We start from the raw sequence: 22,085 nt of genomic DNA on the forward strand, positions 1-22,085 counted from the left end.
TTTGTGCTTCGGAGCTCGTTATAACTGTTCAGTAAATGTAAACACAGCCGCCATCATGAAGAAAAGATGTAGAGGTTTCGTCGGTGGCTGGGTAAATACTTGATGAATCCTTATCCTGGGAACACTGCTTCTCGTACCTTGAAGAAACATCGGCTGAGATGCCCCTATTATAACCATTAACCTCCTCTTATCCTCCCCTCTGACCTCTGACCTCTGACCTCTGACCTGTCACCTCTCACCTCCTCACCATGGCTTAAGACCCTCCTTATCCACTCTTTATTTATAATTAATAAGTTATAACAATTGCTAGTATTTCAAGACAAAATACAGTTATCATTTTACACCCGAAGAGCAAATTGTGATTTTTTTTTCTCTTTTACCCTAAGTCGTTATTCGTCAACAATCTTATAAAACCTGATGTATGAAGCTTGTTGTTTACATAAACAAAGCCACGTGTACGGCAATATTGTTTACAAGTAGAGTTGTTTACATAAACAAAGCCACGTGTACGGCAATATTGTTTACAAGTATAGTTGTTTACATAAACAAAGCCACGTGTACGGCAATATTGTTTATAAGTAGAGTTGTTTACATAAACAAGGCCACGTGTACGGCAATATTGTTTACAAGTATAGTTGTTTACATAAACAAGGCCACGTGTACGGCAATATTGTTTACAAGTATAGTTGTTTACATAAACAAGGCCACGTGTACGGCAATATTGTTTACAAGTATAGTTGTTTACATAAACAAGGCCACGTGTACGGCAATATTGTTTACAAGTATAGTTCAAAGGATTTATTAACACAAGTTTATGTAAATTTGGATTATTAAGTTGTAATTGGACCCCCCCGTGTATCCTGAAGACCGCAATGTGTGCTGTATCCTGTGTCCCCATGTTATGTGTCCTCTCTATTGTATGTTTTATGTGTTTTTAAATATATTTACTATCGTGTTTGGGCCAGTGACACGTGACACTGGGCCAGACACCTGACACATGATGCTGGCTGTGTCCGAAGTGATACATAAAACGTTCACCATGTACCCTTGCCAACTTCTCTTGGCGTAGAGCGGCACAGCTGTCCATGTATCATGTATCCTGTCCCAAGGCACGCTTCAGCTGTATTCACATGGTGTATTTCTGTTCCACCTGGTGTATTTCTGTTCCACCTGGTGTATTTCTGTTCCACCTGGTGTATTTCTGTTCCACCTGGTGTATCTCTGTTCCACCTGGTGTATTTCCGTTCCACCTGGTGTATTTCCTTTCCACCTGGAGTATTTCCGTTCCACCTGGTGTATTTCCGTTCCACCTGGTGTATTTCCGTTCCACCTGGTGTATTTCCGTTCCACCTGGTGTATTTCCGTTCCACCTGGTGTATTTCCGTTCCATCCGGTGTATTTCCGTTCCACCTGGTGTATTTCCGTTCCATCCGGTGTATTTCCGTTCCACCTGGCTCTTGTCGACTAGCGAAGCAAGATATCTGTATATCTCTAATGTAACCTGTCATCTTGATGTGACCCCTTAGTCTCGGTGATAACCTATGGTTATCTTTAAGCGGCAGCCCGTCCTCCAAAAATGGGGAGGTAAATGTAACAGCCCCATAAGTGCAAATATGTACTATGTATAACAGTCAGGAATTGTACTTATTTGCACTTAGTATTAAACCGTAGTCAAATATATTGTGAATATTTGAGTTTACCTGAAAAGCTGAATAGAAAACCACAACCTCACCTAACCGTCATAGTTTTTGAAGATAAGCATTTTTATTCCTTCTTAATTACAATTATTACTTAACCTATAGCTATATTGATATTATAGTTTTATAAAACAAAACTAAAATATTTCAATAAATTGTAAAGTAACTCAGGATATTTTCAAATTTTGTATAAAATCTCTAATCTCTATTGTTTAATAAAACTGAAAATTAAATTCCTGATATTTGAAACTTGTGTATATCGGACTAGGGCTTGATTCACGGAAGTACTTACACAAACACTTACGAACTTGTTCATCTTTCCTCAATCTTTAACGGCTTTGGTTACATTTATTAAACAGTTTACAAGCATGAAAACTTCCCATTCAACTTTTGTTAATGATATAAACAGTTATCTGGTGCTTCGGACCTCATTAACTGGTTAATAATTGAGAACCAATCCGCCAAAGATTGCGAAAAGATGTACAGGTTCGTAAGTGCTTTCGTGAATCTGGCTCCATTTCATCCTAAAATTCTGAGTGTCTTAACAGAAAACGTGGAAAATAAATGTGGAGGTAACAGTAACAGCCTCATAAGTGCAACTATGTACTATGTATATCAGTCAGGAAATGTAATTATTAAACTAAGTATTAAAACGTAGTCAATTCGGAGGATGGGTTGCCCAGCTTGGCCACTTGAGTAGTTGAGTAATCACTGGTGCTGTTGGATGGTCTACAAGGGTAAGAGTGAGTGTAAAGCGCCCTTATGTTCCCAGGCCATAGAGGTCATTGTCATCACCTTGGCTGCGCCCTACGCCTTGCCTACCTGGGATTCACTGTGCCATTGTGAGATGACTTGTGGAACCTGTAGTGACTTGTGGAACCTGTGTAGTGACTTGTGGAATCTGTATAGTGACTTGTGGAACCTGTAGTGACTTGTGGAACCTGTGTAGTGACTTGTGGAACCTGTATAGTGACTTGTGGAACCTGTATAGTGACTTGTGGAACCTGTATAGTGACTTGTGGAACCTGTAGTGACTTGTGGAACCTGTATAGTGACTTGTGGAACCTGTAGTGACTTGTGGAACCTGTGTAGTGACTTGTGGAATCTGTATAGTGACTTGTGGAACCTGTATAGTGACTTGTGGAACCTGTATAGTGACTTGAGGAACCTGTATAGTGACTTGTGGAACCTGTATAGTGACTTGTGGAACCTGTATAGTGACTTGAGGAACCTGTATAGTGACTTGTGGAACCTGTATAGTGACTTGTGGAACCTGTATAGTGACTTGTGGAACCTGTAGTGACTTGTGGAACCTGTAGTGACTTGGGGAACCTGTATAGTGACTTGTGGAACCTGTAGAGTGACTTGTGGAACCTGTATAGTGACTTGTGGAACCTGTATAGTGACTTATGGAACCTGTATAGTGACTTGTGGAACCTGTAGTGACTTGTGGAACCTGTATAGTGACTTGTGGAATCTGTATAGTGACTTGTAGAACCTGTATAGTGACTTGTGGAACCTGTATAGTGACTTGTGGAACCAATAGTGACTTGTGGAACCTGTATAGTGACTTGTGGAACCTGTATAGTGACTTGTGGAACCTGTATAGTGACTTGTGGAACCTGTATAGTGACTTGTGGAACCAATAGTGACTTGTGGAACCTGTATAGTGACTTGTGGAACCTGTATAGTGACTTGTGGAACCTGTAGTGACTTGTGGAACCTGTAGTGGCCCTTGTTGTACAACCTGTCCTCGACTCCCGTCCATTACATCCAGCGGTCGACCCCACAGACTCATTCATAAATGTTAACAATTAATACACATTCAAAACGAGAATGTTCTCAAATCTAAATTAATATTATAATATATTAGCATATTGTGCATATATAGGCATAGGTTAGGTTAGGTGTTTAGGTTCTGTTGGCGATTATTTGTATTCGTAGTACGTGGGTGAAGCATTTACAGCGTTGTGGTTCGAACAAAATTCGTCAGTGAAGCATTTTGTGAGTGTTTCATTCACAAAGTGAATGAAGCACATTCATGACTCAATCAGTTGTGAGTCGTATGTAAACCGTTTTTCATTCATAAACAGGGGGTTTGGCCGGTGTATGGAATCACTTTTGGGTCTTTGTTTGGAGGACGGGCTGCAAGATTAATGGTGTTATAACGAAGTGCTGGGAAGCCTCGTACCGCTTCGTAGTTCGTGTAAAATTAAATACACATTAAGCTGCTTTATCATTCACCCGGGCACTAGAGGGGACTCGAACCCCCGACCCAACGTGTGTGAGGCAGAAGCTCTCAGCTACGAACGGCCTTAATAAGCAAAGATACCACAAGCAACTGACCGCTGCCCGGACTATTAGACTCCTAGATGTATATCTCCACGGTTGTGTGGTGGACAGTATAAGCTGCTGTTATTAAGGAGAGATGTAGAGGCTTCGCGAGTAAACACATGCATGATATTGTCAGGAAGAAGGTGAGAGGGCGTGAGGTGTTGAGAACACGGTGAAGGTAGACTAAACCAGGAAGGTAGACCAAGCCATGAAGGTAGACTAAGCCAGGAAGATAGACCAAGCCAGGAAGGTAGACCAAGCCAGGAAGGTAGACCAAGCCAGGATGATAGACTAAGCCAGGAAGGTAGACCAAGCCAGGGAGGTATACCAAGCCTTGATGATAGACCAAACCAGGAACGTAGAACAAGCCAGGATGATAGACTAAGCCAGGAAGGTAGACTAACCCAAGAAGGTAGATTAAGCCAGAAAGGTAGACTAAGTCAGGAAGGTAGACTAAGCCAGGAAAGTAGACCAAGCCAGGAAGATAGACCAAGCCAGGAAGGTAGACCAAGCCAGGGAGGTAGACCAAGCCAGGGAGGTAGACCAAGCCAGGATGATAGACTAAGCCAGGAAGGTAGACTAACCCATGAAGATAGATTAAGCCAGGAAGGTAGACTAAGCCAGGAAGATAGACTAAGCCAGGAAGGTAGACCAAGCCAGGAATATAAACTAAGTCAGGAAGGTAGACTAAGCCAGGAAGGTAGACCAAGCCAGGAAAGTAGACCAAGCCAGGATGATAAATCAAGCCAGGGAGATAAACCAAGCCAGGAAGGCAGACCAAGCCAGTAAGGTAGACCAAGCCAGGATGATAGACTAAGCCATGAAGGTAGACCAAGCCAGGAAGGTAGACCAAGCCAGGATGATATACTAAGCCATGAAGGTAGACCAAGTCAGGAAGGTAGACCAAGCCAGTAAGGTAGACCAAGGCAGGAAGGTAGACCAAGCCAGGAAGGTAGACCAAGCCAGGATGATAGACTAAGACAGAAAGATAGACCAAGCCAGGAAGGTAGACCAAGCCAGGGAGGGAGACCAAGCCAAGAAGGTAGAGCAAGCCAGAAAGGTAGGCCAAGCCCGGAAGGTAGACCAAGCCGGGATGATAGGCTAAGCCAGAAAGATAGACCAAGCCAGGAAGGTAGACCAAGCCAGGGAGGTAGACCAAGCCAGGGAGGTAGACCAAGCCAGGAAGGTAGACCAAGCCAGGGAGGTAGATCAAGCCAGGAAGGTAGAGCAAGCCAGGGAGGTAGAGCAAGCCAGGAAGGTAGACCAAGCCAGGGAGGTAGACCAAGCCAGGGAGGCAGACCAAGCCAGGATGATAGACCAAGCTAGGAAGGTAGACCAAGCCAGGGAGGTAGAGCAAGCCAGGGAGGTAGAGCAAGCCAGGAAGGTAGAGCAAGCCAGGAAGGTAGAGCAAGCCAGGAAGGTAGAGGAGGCGGCCAGGGTGGAGTGGATGACGGGAGTGACCCCGGCCCCAGTACCCACAGCCACCACTTACTCCCCCCTCCTCTAGGACGCGGCGGCGCCCCAGGACGCCACACAGACGGGCGGCACCACTAAGACTGAGGGTCCCAGTAGCCGCTACCTGGCCACCGAGTCCCAGCCCAGCCTGTTCAACCAGGTAGGCGGCCACTACTGCACCCGGGCGACCCCTGCCCCTCTCTCTCGCACACTAACGCACCACCTTCATGCTAACACCCTCGCTCCTATATACGGCCACACTTCAGCAACTATTTCCACGCCCACCTACGAAACCTGTACATCTTTCCTCAATTACAATCTAATGTTATTATTATTAACATAATCACGTGGTGCTTTGCAGATCTGAAATTGTTTGCTGAATGTAAACCGTCATCACAGAGGAAAGATACAAAGGTTTCGTAACTGGTTGCGAAAACGATTGACTAATGCCGGCCTGACACCATCACTCTTGCCGGCTGAAGCCCCCCCTTCACCCCCCCCCCCTTGGACGTTGCTATATGGTTCGTTATTGACATTCACACAACGTTCTCTGCTCTCTGTCGCCATCTGTGATACTTCCTCTGAACCTTGTTCTCTCTCAGCGGGTACACTGTAGTGTACACCCAGGCCTGTATCGTGTACACCCAGGCCTGTATAGTGTACACCCAGGCCTGTATAGTGTACACCCCAGGCCGGTATAGTGTACACCCAGGCCTGTATAGTGTACACCCAAACCTGTATAGTGTACACCCAGGCCTGTATAGTGTACACCCAAACCTGTATAGTGTACACCCAGGCCTGTATAGTGTACACCCCAGGCCGGTATAGTGTACACCCAGGCCTGTATAGTGTACACCCCAGGCCGGTATAGTGTACACCCAGGCCTATATAGTGTACACCCAGGCCTGTATAGTGTACACCCAGGCCTGTATAGTGTACACCCAAACCTGTATACTGTACACCCCAGGCCAGTACAGTGGACACCCCAGGTCTGTATAGTGTATACCCAGACCTGCATAGTATGCACTCTAGGCCCACACCACAGTGTACACTCCTGGCCCACACCACAGTGTACACTCCAGGTCTACACCACAGTGTACACTCCAGGCCCACACCACAGTGTACACTCCTGGCCCACACCACAGTGTACACTCCTGGCCCACACCACAGTGTACACTCCTGGCCCACACCACAGTGTACACTCCTGGCCCACACCACAGTGTACACTCCTGGCCCACACCACAGTGTACACTCCTGGCCCACACCACAGTGTACACTCCTGGCCCACACCACAGTGTACACTCCTGGCCCACACCACAGTGTACACTCCTGGCCCACACCACAGTGTACACTCCTGGCCCACACCACAGTGTACACTCCTGGCCCACACCACAGTGTACACTCCTGGCCCACACCACAGTGTACACTCCTGGCCCACACCACAGTGTACACTCCTGGCCCACACCACAGTGTACACTCCTGGCCCACACCACAGTGTACACTCCAGGCCCACACCACAGTGTACACTCCAGGCCCACACCACAGTGTACACTCCTGGCCCACACCACAGTGTACACTCCTGGCCCACACCACAGTGTACACTCCAGGCCCACACCACAGTGTACACTCCTGGCCCACACCACAGTGTACACTCCTGGCCCACACCACAGTGTACACTCCAGGCCCACACCACAGTGTACACTCCTGGCCCACACCACAGTGTACACTCCAGGCCCACACCACAGTGTACACTCCTGGCCCACACCACAGTGTACACTCCAGGCCCACACCACAGTGTACACTCCTGGCCCACACCACAGTGTACACTCCAGGCCCACACCACAGTGTACACTCTAGGCCCACACGCGTGCACACAAGCCTTGCACACACACCTAAATGCGCATTTGTGCAAATTTGTAGCTTTACTACACTAGTGTTGGGGGGGCGCGCTTGAACCCTCCCCCCACCTCCCCCGAAAAAATACACACACACACACACACACACACACACACACACACACACACACACACACACACACACACACACACACACACACACACACACACACACACACCATAGACACACACACTACACCCTAAACAAACACACTACACACTAAACACACACACTATACACTAAGCACACACACTACACAGGGGGCCTCGTAGCCTGGTGGATAGCGCGCAGGATTCGTAATTCTGTGGCGCGGGTTCGATTCCCGCACGAGGCAGAAACAAATGGGCTAAGTTTCTTTCACCCTGAATGCCCCTGTTACCTAGCAGTAAATAGGTACCTGGGAGTTAGTCAGCTGTCACGGGCTGCTTCCTGGTGTGTGTGTGTGTGTGTGTGTGTGTGTGTGTGGTGTGGAAAAAAAAAGTAGTTAGTAAACAGTTGATTGACAGTTGAGAGGCGGGCCGAAAGAGCAAAGCTCAACCCCCGCAAAAACACAACTAGTAAACACACACACACACACACACACACACACACACACACCATAGACACACACACTACACCCTAAACAAACACACTACACACTAAACACACACACTATACACTAAGCACACACACTACACACTAAACACACACACTACACACTAAACACACACACTACACACTAAACACACACTACACACTAAACACACACACTACACCCTAAACACACACACTACACCCTAAACACACACACACTACACATTAAACACACACACTACACACTAAACATACACACTACACACTAAACACACACACTACACACTAAACACACACAATACACACTAAACACACACACTACACCCTAAACACACACACTACACACTAAACACGCACACTACACACTAAACACACACTACATACTAAACACACACACACTATACACTAAACACTCACACTACACACTAAACACACACACTATACACACACACTACACACTAAACGCACACACTATACACTAAACACACACACTACACTCTAAACACACACACTATACACTAAACACACACACTACACACTAAACACACACACTATACACTAAACACACACACTACACTCTAAACACACACTATACACTAAACACACACACTACACACTTAACACACACACTATACACTAAACACACACACTACACACTAAACACACACACTACACCCTAAACATTTACACTATACACCCTAAACACACTCAATACACACACTACACCCTAAAGACACACAGTACTCACTAACCCCCCCCCCCACACACACACATACACACTTGCTGCTTGGCAAGGAAGTAGATGAGATGTGTGCCAAACTTTGCGAAATATACGATGAAGGCACACGAAAATTCATATCAAAACAGATGAAACGACAAGAAAATGAGTTAAATATCGGAAGAAGCCTAACCCGCAAGCATACCAGCACATCGAGCAAGGAAGGAACAATTACACAACACTGAGGAGAAAGGCAGAAAGGAACTTTGAGGAAGATATAGAGGACAAATAATAAACAGATCCAGACCTTTTGTATAAATTCATCAAAAGGAAGCTACATGTAAAGGATAAAATCCAGAGATTGAGAACGGGGGAGTAGGACTATTGAGAATGAAAAAGAAATGTGTGAAATGCTAAATGAATAGTTCCAAAGGGTGTTTGTTCAAAATGAGGATTTCAGAGAGCCGGACCCAATGCCAATTCCATAGAATACATAGAGGTATCTCACGACTAAGTGGAAACATTGCTCATGGGGCTAGGAAGAAATAAAGCAGTTAGACCTGATGGAGTTTCACCTTGGGTGCTGCGAGAATGTGCAACTGAGCTGAGCATTCCACTCCAATTAATATTCCAGACATCATTGTGCACAGGAATCTTAGCAGATATATTGAAAAAGGCAAACATAGTTCCAATCTATAAATATGGTGGTCGAGCGGAACCTCAAATTTATGGACCCGTATCATTAACAAGCGTGATAGTCAAAACACTAGAAACAATAGTTAAGGAAAAATGGGTTGAACACCTAGAGAATAATGACAAAAAACCGGACAAGCAGTATGGTTTTCGAACAAGAAGATCCTATCGAACAAATCTACTCGAACAAATCTACTTAGTGTTAATGATAGAACCGCACAGATACTACAAGAAAGAGGTGGTTGGGTTGACTGTGTCTGTCTGAACCTAAAAAGGGCTTTTTATAGAGTCCCACACAAGAGGCTCGAGGTCTTGTTTGGGGTGTGGCGGGGAAGCACACGTGAGTGTGAGCTCTGTGAAAAACAATATATATCTCGGGATATTTCAGTGTTACAGGAACTAAACACAGTCAGATATCTCATAAAGTGCGTCTCAATATATTAAACAATATACCATAGTGATTGCCATCCGACTTTTGTGTTTTAAGGAAATAACAAGTGAATTTCGTGTGGAGTCCACCTCGTGGTGCCTGAACCCACCCCATAGACCCACGTCCCGTGTGCCCACCGTGTGTATGTGTGCTTCTTGAGGTTATCTTGAGATGATTTCGGGGCTTTTTAGTGTCCCCGCGGCCCGGTCCTCGACCAGGCCTCCACCCCCAGGAAGCAGCCCGTGACAGCTGACTAACTCCCAGGTACCTATTTACTGCTAGGTAACAGGGGCATTCAGGGTGAAAGAAACTTTGCCAATTTGTTTCTGCCTCGTGCGGGAATCGAACCCGCGCCACAGAATTACGAGTCCTGCGCGCTATCCACCAGGCTACGAGGCCCCCATTGCTTACTAGCAAATTGGTTTCCAACAAGTGTAATAGGGGAATGTGGATCGAGAAATTAGTAATAGAGAAAGTGAATACCATTTCAAGTCGAAAATTAAACAGAAAATCCCTTATGGTAATACAGGTAAATTAATATATATCAGTGTTATAACCCAAGTAACTGGCAAGTGAGGGCCTCCAGCCGCGGCCTGGGACAACAACGTGTCAACTGTACAGCCTCTGGGACCCTCACCCTCGACCTTGGGATAAGTACTGACCATACAGTAGAACAAATAAACATATATATATTATTACAAATATACGGTATACATATAATATTATAAATATATAGATATATACAACAAAACAAGGCAAGATGGGAGTAAACAAACAAATTTGCGGCCACTGTAACAACTCCTTAAAGTCGAAGGCAACGAGAATTGGATGTTAAATCTGTAAGAATAAATTTCATTCGGCTTGTACAGGAGTGAGTAACAACACGGGACTGAGAGCTGGCCACTTGCTCTGGGTGTGTAAAAATGACCTGCCAGCTTGGAATATCCTAAAAAACCATCTAGATAACATGACGCATGAACGGAAAACATCGTTCATTGGAAGCCTACCAGCCATCCAGAAAGAGTGGAAATGGAATAACAATAATTCTAATAGAACAGGGGCGGAGGCTATAGTCAGGGATGAAACTGAGGCTGAAACTCAGGTTGTAAACTCTGACTCAGTAGGCCCGGATGTAGATGACAGTAAACTAGAAAGTGTAACAGACAGCACTGACAGCTCGATAGGTCCAGACACTACGACGATTCCCGATAGACCGAGTCAGAACAGAAGGACAGACTTATGCAAATTTTATGCAAAGGGCATATGCAGACATAGATATGCTGGTAATAAGAAAGGATTAAAATGCAGTTACCAGCATCCCAAAAAATGTTTAAATATGCTTAGGTAATGTCAGTGTCGATTTGGATCAATATGTAAGTTTTTCCATCCTGACATGTGCCAAACCTCACTGAAAGACAGAAAATGCTATGACCTCAGCTGCCCACACTTTCACGTGAAAGGCACGGAACGCTACATAAAGAGTGGCAAGCAGGATAATGAATTTGGAGGAAACTTGATAATTTTTTTATACCAAACCGAAAGAGAATTCAAAAGGAGAAGCATGGAGAATGTATGGAACTGGATGCCAGATCCACTTGCATTCCAGAATTACAGATACAATTACACACCGAAAGGGAACTACAACTACGACAGAAAACTGCCCTACAACAATCAGTACTGGTCACAACAAACTCAATATGTCCAAGCATAATGGGCTTGCCGAAAAAGTCTCCCATTCAAACTATCACTAATAGAGTAACCTCATTCATCTTTGCCAACATACAAGGACTGAAAACAAGAACAAACAACAAAGTACAGTTCATAAATGGCCTCCTCACGGAGCCAAATGCAGTATTTGGAGCTTTCACAGAAACCCATGCAGGGGAATTGTTGGACAGTGAGATCTGGATTCCAGGATATAACCTATACAGGTGTTATAGGAAAATTAGGTCACATGGAGGAGTGGGTCTGTATATTAGGGAAGACCTTGTATGCTCGGAGCTCCTTAACGTTACAAATGATGTGGTAGGGGCACTGGGATTAAAAATAGAGAAAATACACTTAAAGCTTATTCTAATATACAAACCGCCAGATGCAACGGCTGACGATTTCACAGAACTGATAAACAAAATAGAGAATAGCCTTGATAATTTGGAGAACCCGATACCTGATATTATCTTCCTAGGTGACTTCAACTTGCCTAGTCTCAGGTGGAAAATAGCAAACAATAATATTATACCAGGAAATCTATCAGGACCTAACCAACCACAGATTAGAGAACTACTTAGATTCTGTGACAAATTTTCACTCAATCAGCAGATATCGGAGCCAACGAAAAATGAAAATATTCTAGATCTGGTCTTTACGAACAATGAAGACATTATCAGGGACATTACGATATCAGATACTCAGATCACAAGCTCATTGAAGTGCAAACGACCATCAATACTCAGAATAGACCTAAAACGTTGATAAAGCGAGAGGGGCTATTCAGTAAATTCAATTTTAATAATAAAAGGATAGACTGGGAGAAAATAAACAAGGAACTTACAAACATTCCACGGGAAACTGTTCTAAGTGATACAATCCTACAGAAGGATTAGAAAAACTGACTTCGAAAGCGTATCAAGTCTGTCTGAAACATGTTCCTTTGAAGAAAGCCAAGTTCCTTTGAGAGATCCAATGTAGAAAGAGAACGCAGACGACACTATAAAAGAAAAAATAGCGGAAATGCTTATGCAGACACGAATTTCCCGTCAAAAAAGGAGTAATTTAAATGGGGAGATTGAAGAAATCGAGCGGAAATTGAAACACTCATATCAAAATGAAGAAAAGAAGTTAGAACAGAAAGCAATTCAGGAAATAAAGAAAAATCCAAAATGCTTCTTCACATATTCGAAATCAAAAGCAAAAACCACTGCCAGTATTGGACCTATTCGTACAAGTGAAGGTTCATACACGGAGGATGACAAAGAAATTAGTGAAATCCTAAAAAAGCAGTATGAGGACATGTTTAGCACTCCAATAAACAACATGAAAGTGGAAGATCCAGACAATTTCTTTATGCGGGATATCCAAACCTTAGTAAATATAACTGATATCAACACGAGCGTACGAGACTTTGAAAGAGAAATTGAAAACATGCCCATGCACTCAGCCCCGGGTCCAGATTCATGAAATTCAATATTTGTAAAGAAATGCAAAGTGCCGGTAGTACAGGCACTCAGTATAGTGTGGAGGAAGAGCTTGGACACTGGGGGAGATACCAGGTGCACTTAAAGTAGCAGACATAGCCCCTCTACACAAGGGAGAGACCAAAGCATTGGCAAAGAATTATAGACCAGTTGTACTAACATCGCACATAATAAAAGTATTTGAGAGAGAGATTTAGGAGTCAGGTTACCAATTTTAAGGAGACCAATGACCTTTACAACCCAGGCCAACATGGATTTCAAGCGGGAAGATCGTGCCTCTCACAGCTACTTGATCACTACGACAAAGTCACTGAGGCATTAGAAGAAAAACAGAATGCTGATGTGATATACACGGACTTCGCAAAGGCTTTCAATAAATGTGACCATGGCGTGATAGCACACAAAATGAAGTCAATGGGAATAACCGGTAAAGTAGGACGCTGGATGCTCAGTTTTCTGTCAAACAGGACTCCGCGAGTAACAGTCAACCATATAAAATCGAGTCCAAGCGCAGTTAAAAGCTCTGTGCCTCAGGGTACAGTCCTTGCACTGCTGCTTTTCCTTATTCTCATATCAGATAGACAAAAATACAAGTCACAGCTTCGTATCATCCTTTGCAGATGACACAAAAATCAGTATGAAAATTACCTCGGCTGAAGACATTGAAAAACTTCAAGCTGATATTAATAAAGTTTTCGACTGGGCATCAGAAAATAACATAATGTTTAACAGTGATAAATTCCAGGTACTCAGATACGGTAAAAATGAGGACCTTAAACATAATACAGGGTACAAAAAACAATCAAATCTGCCCATAGTAGGAAAACAGCATGTAAAGGATTTGGGAATAATGATGTCTGACGACCTAATGTTTAAGGAGCATAACCAAGCAAATGTTGCGTCAGCCAGAAAAATGATCGGATGGATTACAAGAACTTTCAAATCCAGGGATCACATCACAATGGTTGTACTCTTTAAAGTCACTTGTGTTGTCCCGTCTTGAGTACTGCTCAGTACTCACTTTCCCTTTCAGAGTAGGAGAGATTGCTGAAATAGAGGGAGTGCAGAGAACATATACGGCACGCATAGACGAGATAAAACACCTAAATTATTGGGATCGTCTCAAAGCCCTCCAAATGTACTCACTAGAAAGAAGACGAGAGAGATATCAAATAATATACACGTGGAAAATACTGGAGGGCCAAGTTTCAAATCTACACAGTAGAATAACAATGTACTGGAGTGAACGATATGGAAGAAAATGCAGAATAGAACCAGTAAAGAGCAGAGGTGCCATAGGCACAATCAGAGAACACTGTATAAACATCGGAGGTCCACGGTTGTTCAACACCCTCCCAGTGAGCATAAGAAATATTGCCGGAACAACCGTGGACATCTTCAAGAGGAAACTAGATTGTTTCCTTTGAGGAGTGCCGGACCAGCCGGGCTGTGGTGGGTATGTGGGCCTGCGGGCCGCTCCAAGCAACAGCCTGGTGATCCAAACTCTCACAAGTCAAGCCTGGCCTCGGGCCGGGCTTGGGGAGTAGAAGAACTCCCAGACCCCCATCAACCAGGTCAACCAAGCTGTTGTGGAAAGTGATACATGTTGGAGGGGTGACAGGGAGACTTCAAACATGGATAAAAAAATGTATAATTGACAGATGAGGGCAGTAATCAGAGACAATAAATCTGACTTGAGGAGTGTTACTAGCGGAGTACCACAGGGGTTCAGTTCATGCGTTAGTAATGTTCATCGTCTACATTAACGATCTACCAGAAGGAATACAGAATTATATGAACATGTTTGCGGATGATGCTAAGCTACTGAGGAAGATAGGAGACGCAGAGGAGTGTCATGCCCTTCAAATTGATCTGGTCTGGATAAAATAAGTGCTTGGAGCGTCAAGTGACAAATGGAATTCAATGTGAATAATGCCATGTTATGGAATGGAGAATCGGAGAAAATAGACCTCACACAACTTACAGATTATGTGGAAATGAATTAATATTCCTCACGATGGTTCGTGTACCTCGTTATTCAAGTAGCGCTTTGCTTTTGCCCTAAATTCAGAACACAGTGTTATGTACAAACTTTTGTGTGTGTGTGTGTGTGTGTGTGTGTGTGTGTGTGTGTGTGTGTGTGTGTGTGTGTGTGTGTGTGTGTGTGTGTGTGTGTGTGTGTGTGTGTGTGTGTGTGTGTGTGTGTGTGTGTGTGTGTGTGTGTGTGTGTGTGTGTGTGTGTGTGTATGTGTGTGTGTGTGTGTGTGTGTGTGTGTGTGTGTGTGTATGTGTGTGTGTGTGTGTGTGTGTGTGTGTGTGTGTGTGTGTGTGTGTGTGTGTGTGTGTGCGCGTGTGAGAGTGAGTAGTTGGGAGGAAGGGAGAAAGATGAAGGATGGAAGATAGATGGACAAATTGGGAGAGACTGAGTAGGGAGGAAGAGAGGCAGGGAATAAAGAGAAAGATAGAGAGAGACATACAGATAGACAGACAGAGACTTTGTGTCCATGTTGCTGCGACATAACACTTAATTAAATATAATAATTAAACCTATGTCTGAACCTAAAAAAGGCTTTTTATAGAGTCCCACACAAGAGGCTGTTCTGGAAACTGAAACATGCTGGAGAGGTGACAAGGAGACTTGTATAACTTGAATACTAACTCCCTTATCAAGTTTATAATAGCTGCTTTTGGATTAATTTTGTGGCTTTTATATTTAGATTATGTTATATTTATGTAATTTTTGTAAGTGTTATACTTTTGACTGAGACAATCTATTTGAGCCGACGTGTGTCACTGTTGGCAATGTATGGAGTGGATATATATGAACCTGATACAATTGATGGGCAGAACAGTCCCTGTCGGAGTACTGGGAATTAATACACTTGTCCTGCGCCTCGCTAGCGATGGGTTCGAGTCCTGGCCGAGGAGGATTGCCTGGGCGCCAATCCTTGTTCATCTAGTAGTAATTAGGGACCTGGTTTTAAATCAGTTGGGAGGGGGGGTCATGTTCTAGGGATTCTAGGAGCGTAAGGTTTACCATGAGTTATGGAAAGGGAAAGCTCTCAGTTTGGTAACAGGAGTCAGCAGGCGTCTGCTCCTGCTGTACCCACCTGTGTAAATATTAAGTGTAGATATACAAATAGAAAGTGTACAGACAAAGGCTTCAGTGTTGGCAGCGTAGTACCAGTATTCGTCTTGTGTGCGTCAAAGTCAAGTCCCATTGTCTTCACTCAGAGAGAGAGGAAGAGAGTGAGAGTTCACCCTGCACAAACAACCTCTTCAACCCTTATTCATTTATGAATGTGAAGTTAAGGAGAGTGCAGGAGCCGGGTGGTCCAGCGGTGCGGGTCGCTGCCCGCCTGTGCGCGCTCCGCCTCACAGCACCCTACACACAGACATTCATAATCAGTGCAAATTCAGTTAAGGGTAAAAACTAAACCAGTTTACATGCATTCTCACGGTAACGCGAGACAGCTATGAGGAGACCCTAGGAGGAGGAGGGCGGGGGTGAGGAGCCAGCCTCCAGGGCACACGCACACACACACACACACCATACCCAGGGACCACTATGTGCTCAAGAGTACGCAGCCTGGAGTCGGGTCACGCCCACTAGGAGTCTGGAGGCACCGAGATGGTAGCCAATCTAAGTTTTACATTTAACCTGCTTATCGTGGTTCACGGGGCACGGCGTGTGTCTGGGGTCTCCCGCCACCATGGCTCCATCTCCCATATAGCTACTAAAATTTTCTCATAAATCAATTTATTCTAAATCGTTTTGTTTTTTAATTACAAAAACTTTAATATTTAATCCCAATATTAATTATTTGTGTTACATTTTCACCTGAAATTGTCTGCATCTTGAAAGTTTATTGTTGTGCTGTTTAAATTATGATTAATAGACGGTAAAGTTGAATGTCGTGCTGCCTTCGGAGGTGAGGCTGGGACTGGCGTCCCCACCAGGAGCTCCCAAAGAATAATACACAACTGTAAATTTTACCCCAGTGTCTTGGCATTTGGAGTTTATGAAACCTGCTTGTTAGTGGATGAAATAAGCACTGGCGCTGCACTCTGAGTGTGAGGTTGTTGAGCTCAGTCATTCCGTGAGTGACTGTGGTGCACTCATCACCCCCGTCACTCACAGCGGGTCAGCTTTACCACAGTACCCCCTCCACTTGGCCCGGGAATCATTACCACCCTTATATTTGGCTTGAGTTTACAGTTTTCCTTTCACCTCTGTTGATTTTCTCATCATTCTGCTAACAGAGCGGATAGTTTTACTCGGTCCCATTTAACCTTGTATGTGGTTTACGTCCTAAGGCATCTGAAATACAAGTGTGTGTATAATAATACAAGAGAAGACTTTATACGGAGAAAAAGCTTGGCTCTTCTGACAGGTGTGTGTGTGTGTGTCCTCAAGCACACACACACACCTGTCACCTCCTCATACTTCCTTCACCCTCACCCAAGCTGCAGGTGTATCTGTAGTTGCCTCAGTGTACTTACATAAGTGTGTAGTTGCTTTGTTGTAATTACCTCAGTGTAGTTACCACAATGTAGTTGCTTCATTGTAATTGCCTCAATGTAGTTACATCAGTCTAGTTGCCTCAGTGTAGTTACCTCAGTGTAGTTGCCTCAGTGAAGTTGCCTCAGTATAGCTGCCTCAGTGTAGTTACCTCAGTATAGTTGCCTCAGTCCAGATACCTCAATGCAGTTACATCAGTGTAGTTGCCTCCGTGTAGTTACCTCAGTATAGTTGCCTCAGTCCAGATACCTCAATGCAGTTACATCAGTGTAGTTGCCTCCGTGTAGTTACCTCAGTATAGTTGTCTCAGTCCAGATACCTCAATGCACTTACATCAGTGTAGTTGCCTCTGTGTAGTTACATCAGTACAGTTATGTCAGTACAGTTTCTTCAGTGTAGTTACCTGAGTATAGTGGTCTCAGTGTAGTCGTCTCAGTGTAGTTACATCAGTGTAATTGCCTCAGTGTAGTTACCTCAGTATAGTTGACTCAGTGTAGTTACCCGAGTATAGTGGTCTCGGTACTCACCTATTAACTCAGTGTAGTTACATCAGTATAGTTGACACAGTGTAGTTACCCGAGTATAGTGGTCTCGGTACTCACCTATTAACTCAGTATAGTTGCCTCAGTGTAGTTGCATCAGTATAGTTGCATCAGTGTAGTTACATCAGTATAGACGCCTCAGTATATATAGTGAGGCATAGAGGAGGACGTCACCTCAGTATAGTAACCTCAGTATACCTCAATATTATATTAGCCTCAGTAAAGTTGGTTACCTCAGCATAGTTGACTCAGTGAAGTTACGTCAGTATAGTTGCCTCAGTATAGTTGTCTCAGTGTAGTTACATCAGTATAGTTGCCTCAGTGTAGTTACATCAGAATAGTTGCCTCAATGTAGTTACGTCAGTATAGTTGTCTCAGTGTAGTTACATCAGTATAGTTGTCTCAGTGTAGTTACGTCAGTATAGTTGCCTCAGTATAGTTGTCTCAGTGTAGTTACGTCAGTATAGTTGCCCCAGTGTAGTTACGTCAGTATAGTTGTCTCAGTGTAGTTACGTCAGTATAGTTGCCCCAGTGTAGTTACGTCAGTATAGTTGCCTCATTGTAGTTACGTCAGTATAGTTCCCTCAGTGTAGTTACGTCAGTATAGTTGCCTCAGTGTATTTACGTCAGTATAGTTGCCTCAGTGTAGTTACATCAGTATAGTTGCCTCAGTGTAGTTACATCAGTATAGTTGCCTCAGTGTAGTTACGTCAGTATAGTGGCCTCAGTGTAGTTACGTCAGTATAGTTGTCCCAGTGTAGTTACGTCAGTATAGTTGCCTCAGTGTAGTTACGTCAGTATAGTTGCCTCAGTATAGTTGCCTCAGTGTAGTTACGTCAGTATAGTTGCATCAGTATAGTTGACTCAGTGTAGTTGTCAGTATAGTTGCCTCAGTGTAGTTACGTCAGTATAGTTACGTCAGTATAGTTGCCTCAGTATAGTTGTCTCAGTGTAGTTACGTCAGTATAGTTGTCTCAGTGTAGTTACGTCAGTATAGTTGCCTCAGTGTAGTTACGTCAGTATAGTTGCCTCAGTGTAGTTACGTCAGTATAGTTGTCTCAGTGTAGTTACGTCAGTATAGTTGCCTCAGTATAGTTGTCTCAGTGTAGTTACATCAGTATAGTTGCCTCAATGTAGTTACGTCAGTATAGCTGCCTCAGTGTAGTTACGTCATTATAGATGTCTCAGTGTAGTTACGTCAGTATAGTTGTCTCAGTGTAGTTACGTCAGTAGTCTCAGTGTAGTTACGTTAGTATAGTTGCCTCAGTATAGTTGTCTCAGTGTAGTTACGTCAGTATAGTTGCCTCAGTGTAGTTACGTCAGTATAGTTGCCTCAGTATAGTTGTCTCAGTGTAGTTACGTCAGTATAGTTGCCTCAGTGTAGTTACGTCAGTATAGTTGCCTCAGTGTAGTTACGTCAGTATAGTTGCCTCAGTGTAGATACGTCAGTATAGTTGCCTCAGTATAGTTGCCTCAGTGTAGTTACGTCAGTATAGTTGCCTCAGTGTAGTTACGTCAGTATAGTTGTCTCATTGTAGTTACGTCAGTATAGTTGTCTCAGTGTAGGTACGTCAGTATAGTTGCCTCAGTATAGTTACGTCAGTATAGTTGTCTCAGTGTAGTTACGTCAGTATAGTTGCCTCAGTGTAGTTACGTCAGTATAGTTGCCTCAGTGTAGTTACGTCAGTATAGTTGTCTCAGTGTAGTTACGTCAGTATAGTTGTCTCAGTGTAGTTACGTCAGTATAGTTGCCTCAGTATAGTTGCCTCAGTGTAGTTACGTCAGTATAGTTGCCTCAGTGTAGTTACGTCAGTATAGTTGTCTCAGTGTAGTTACGTCAGTATAGTTGCCTCAGAGTAGTTACGTCAGTATAGTTGTCTCAGTGTAGTTACGTCAGTATAGTTGCCTCAGAGTAGTTACGTCAGTATAGTTGCCTCAGTGTAGTTACGTCAGTATACTTGCCTCAGTATAGTTGTCTCAGTGTAGTTACGTCAGTATAGTTGCCTCAGTGTATTTACCATCATCTAACCGTCTTGAGTCAGTAGCAGTGTGTGCTCCATACTCTGGTCACGACACGCATTGGCCTCACTATTTACGAAACCTCTGCATCTTTCCTCGACCAAGGCGACTATGTACAAATATTTATTAAACAGTTTGCGAAGTTCGAAATTTTTTCCAACCTCGTTGAGCTTCGGACCTCATCAACTATTTGTCAAAAATGTAAACAAAATCGCCGTGATTGAGGAGGAAAGATGTACAGGTTTCGTAAGTAAATGGTTGATAAATCTCGGCCCATATTTGACTTACCCTTTCATCTATTTCTCCTCGTCAAGCAGAGCGGTTATAATATTTTATTACATAATGAATAAATTTTGTGAGAATTTCTCTTTCATTAATGAAAACCAAGACGCTTATTTCGGCGTAAGTAGTGTTAGTAAACATTGGACGCGCGCGCGTAGAAAATCTTGCGTCATAAACCCGACAAATTTATGTGACGAGACAACAGAGGTGAGAGAAGGCAGAAGTAAAAGTTGAAGGCAGAAGAAACTACATATCTTTACCATGTCAGTTAGCCTTGGACGCAGTACCCGACACACGACTGGTGGATAAGTTGCAAGCAGAGGCAAGAGAGAGAGGAACGATGCGCCACAGCATAAGAAAGTACTGCGCAACAGAAAAATCAATAGAGACACTAAATACGTAAGCAGCGAGGTCCGACAAAAGCCATTCCTAACGGCTATCGCGTTACTGATATGTGTTCAGTAAATGCTCTCCCAGATGGGGGAGCATTTTCCTCCCAAAACCTACAGATAGCGTCAATTTATAAAGTGAAATACGGCAAGTAACTCTACAAACTGCAAGAATGATCCAATAAGCGTCTCCTTCTGTGGGGTAGCAATACCTTGAGCTACTCTATCCGTTTGAGATGTATTTCTTTCTTGTCTCAATAAACATACTTGAACTTGAAAGCGTCTTCCAGAATACATACTAAACCCATGTCGGGCAACAGAAGACCAGACACCAGGCGCCAGGCGGCCGACTGAACCCCTCTGGGATCACAGAGAGAAAAACTCTATGTTAAATGTCATTAAGGAAGTTTTCTTAAACGTAACAACTACCTGTAGATATCGGAATGTTCTCTGTGGCGTCACTGACAACACTGTGTAATCACTGACAACACTGTGTGATCACTGACAACACTGTGTGATCACTGACAACACTGTGTGATCACTGAAAACACTGTGTGATCACTGACAACACTGTGTGATCACTGACAACATTGTGTGATCACTGACAACACTGTGTGATCACTGACAACACTGTGTAATCACTGACAACACTGTGTGATCACTGACAACACTGTGTGATCACTGACAACACTGTGTGATCACTGACAACATTGTGTGATCACTGACAACACTGTGTGATCACTGACAACACTGTGTAATCACTGACAACACTGTGTGATCACTGACAACACTGTGTGATCACTGACAACACTGTGTGATCACTGACAACACTGTGTGATCACTGACAACACTGTGTGATCACTGACAACACTGTGTGATCACTGACAACACTGTGTGATCACTGACAACACTGTGTGATCACTGACAACACTGTGTGATCACTGACAACATTGTGTGATCACTGACAACACTGTGTGATCACTGACAACACTGTGTGATCACTGACAACACTGTGTGATCACTGACAACACTGTGTGATCACTGACAACACTGTGTGATCACTGACAACACTGTGTGATCACTGACAACACTGTGTGATCACTGACAACACTGTGTGATCACTGACAACACTGTGTGATCACTGACAACACTGTGTGATCACTGACAACACTGTGTGATCACTGACAACACTGTGTGATCACTGACAACATTGTGTGATCACTGACAACACTGTGTGATCACTGACAACACTGTGTGATCACTGACAACACTGTGTGATCACTGACAACATTGTGTGAACACTGACAACATTGTGTGATCACTGACAACATTGTGTGATCA

General features: G+C 43.8%; 2 protein-coding genes across 2 annotated transcripts in view; one reads left to right on the plus strand and one right to left on the minus strand.

Moving 5' to 3' along the window:
* Positions 1–22,085, minus strand: part of LOC138349978 (potassium voltage-gated channel protein Shab-like) — a 588,390-nt gene that overhangs the window by 381,003 nt on the left and 185,302 nt on the right. The gene's annotated exons all lie outside the window — the stretch shown is intronic.
* Positions 1–22,085, plus strand: part of LOC123755946 (potassium voltage-gated channel protein Shab) — a 173,377-nt gene that overhangs the window by 75,962 nt on the left and 75,330 nt on the right. The window contains exon 5 of the mRNA XM_069300223.1: positions 5,539–5,646. Coding sequence (XP_069156324.1) covers positions 5,539–5,646 — 108 coding nt within the window. The remainder of the gene's footprint in view (positions 1–5,538; positions 5,647–22,085) is intronic.

This window comes from Procambarus clarkii, chromosome 43, assembly GCF_040958095.1.
Source record: "Procambarus clarkii isolate CNS0578487 chromosome 43, FALCON_Pclarkii_2.0, whole genome shotgun sequence".
NCBI lineage: Eukaryota > Metazoa > Arthropoda > Malacostraca > Decapoda > Cambaridae > Procambarus > Procambarus clarkii.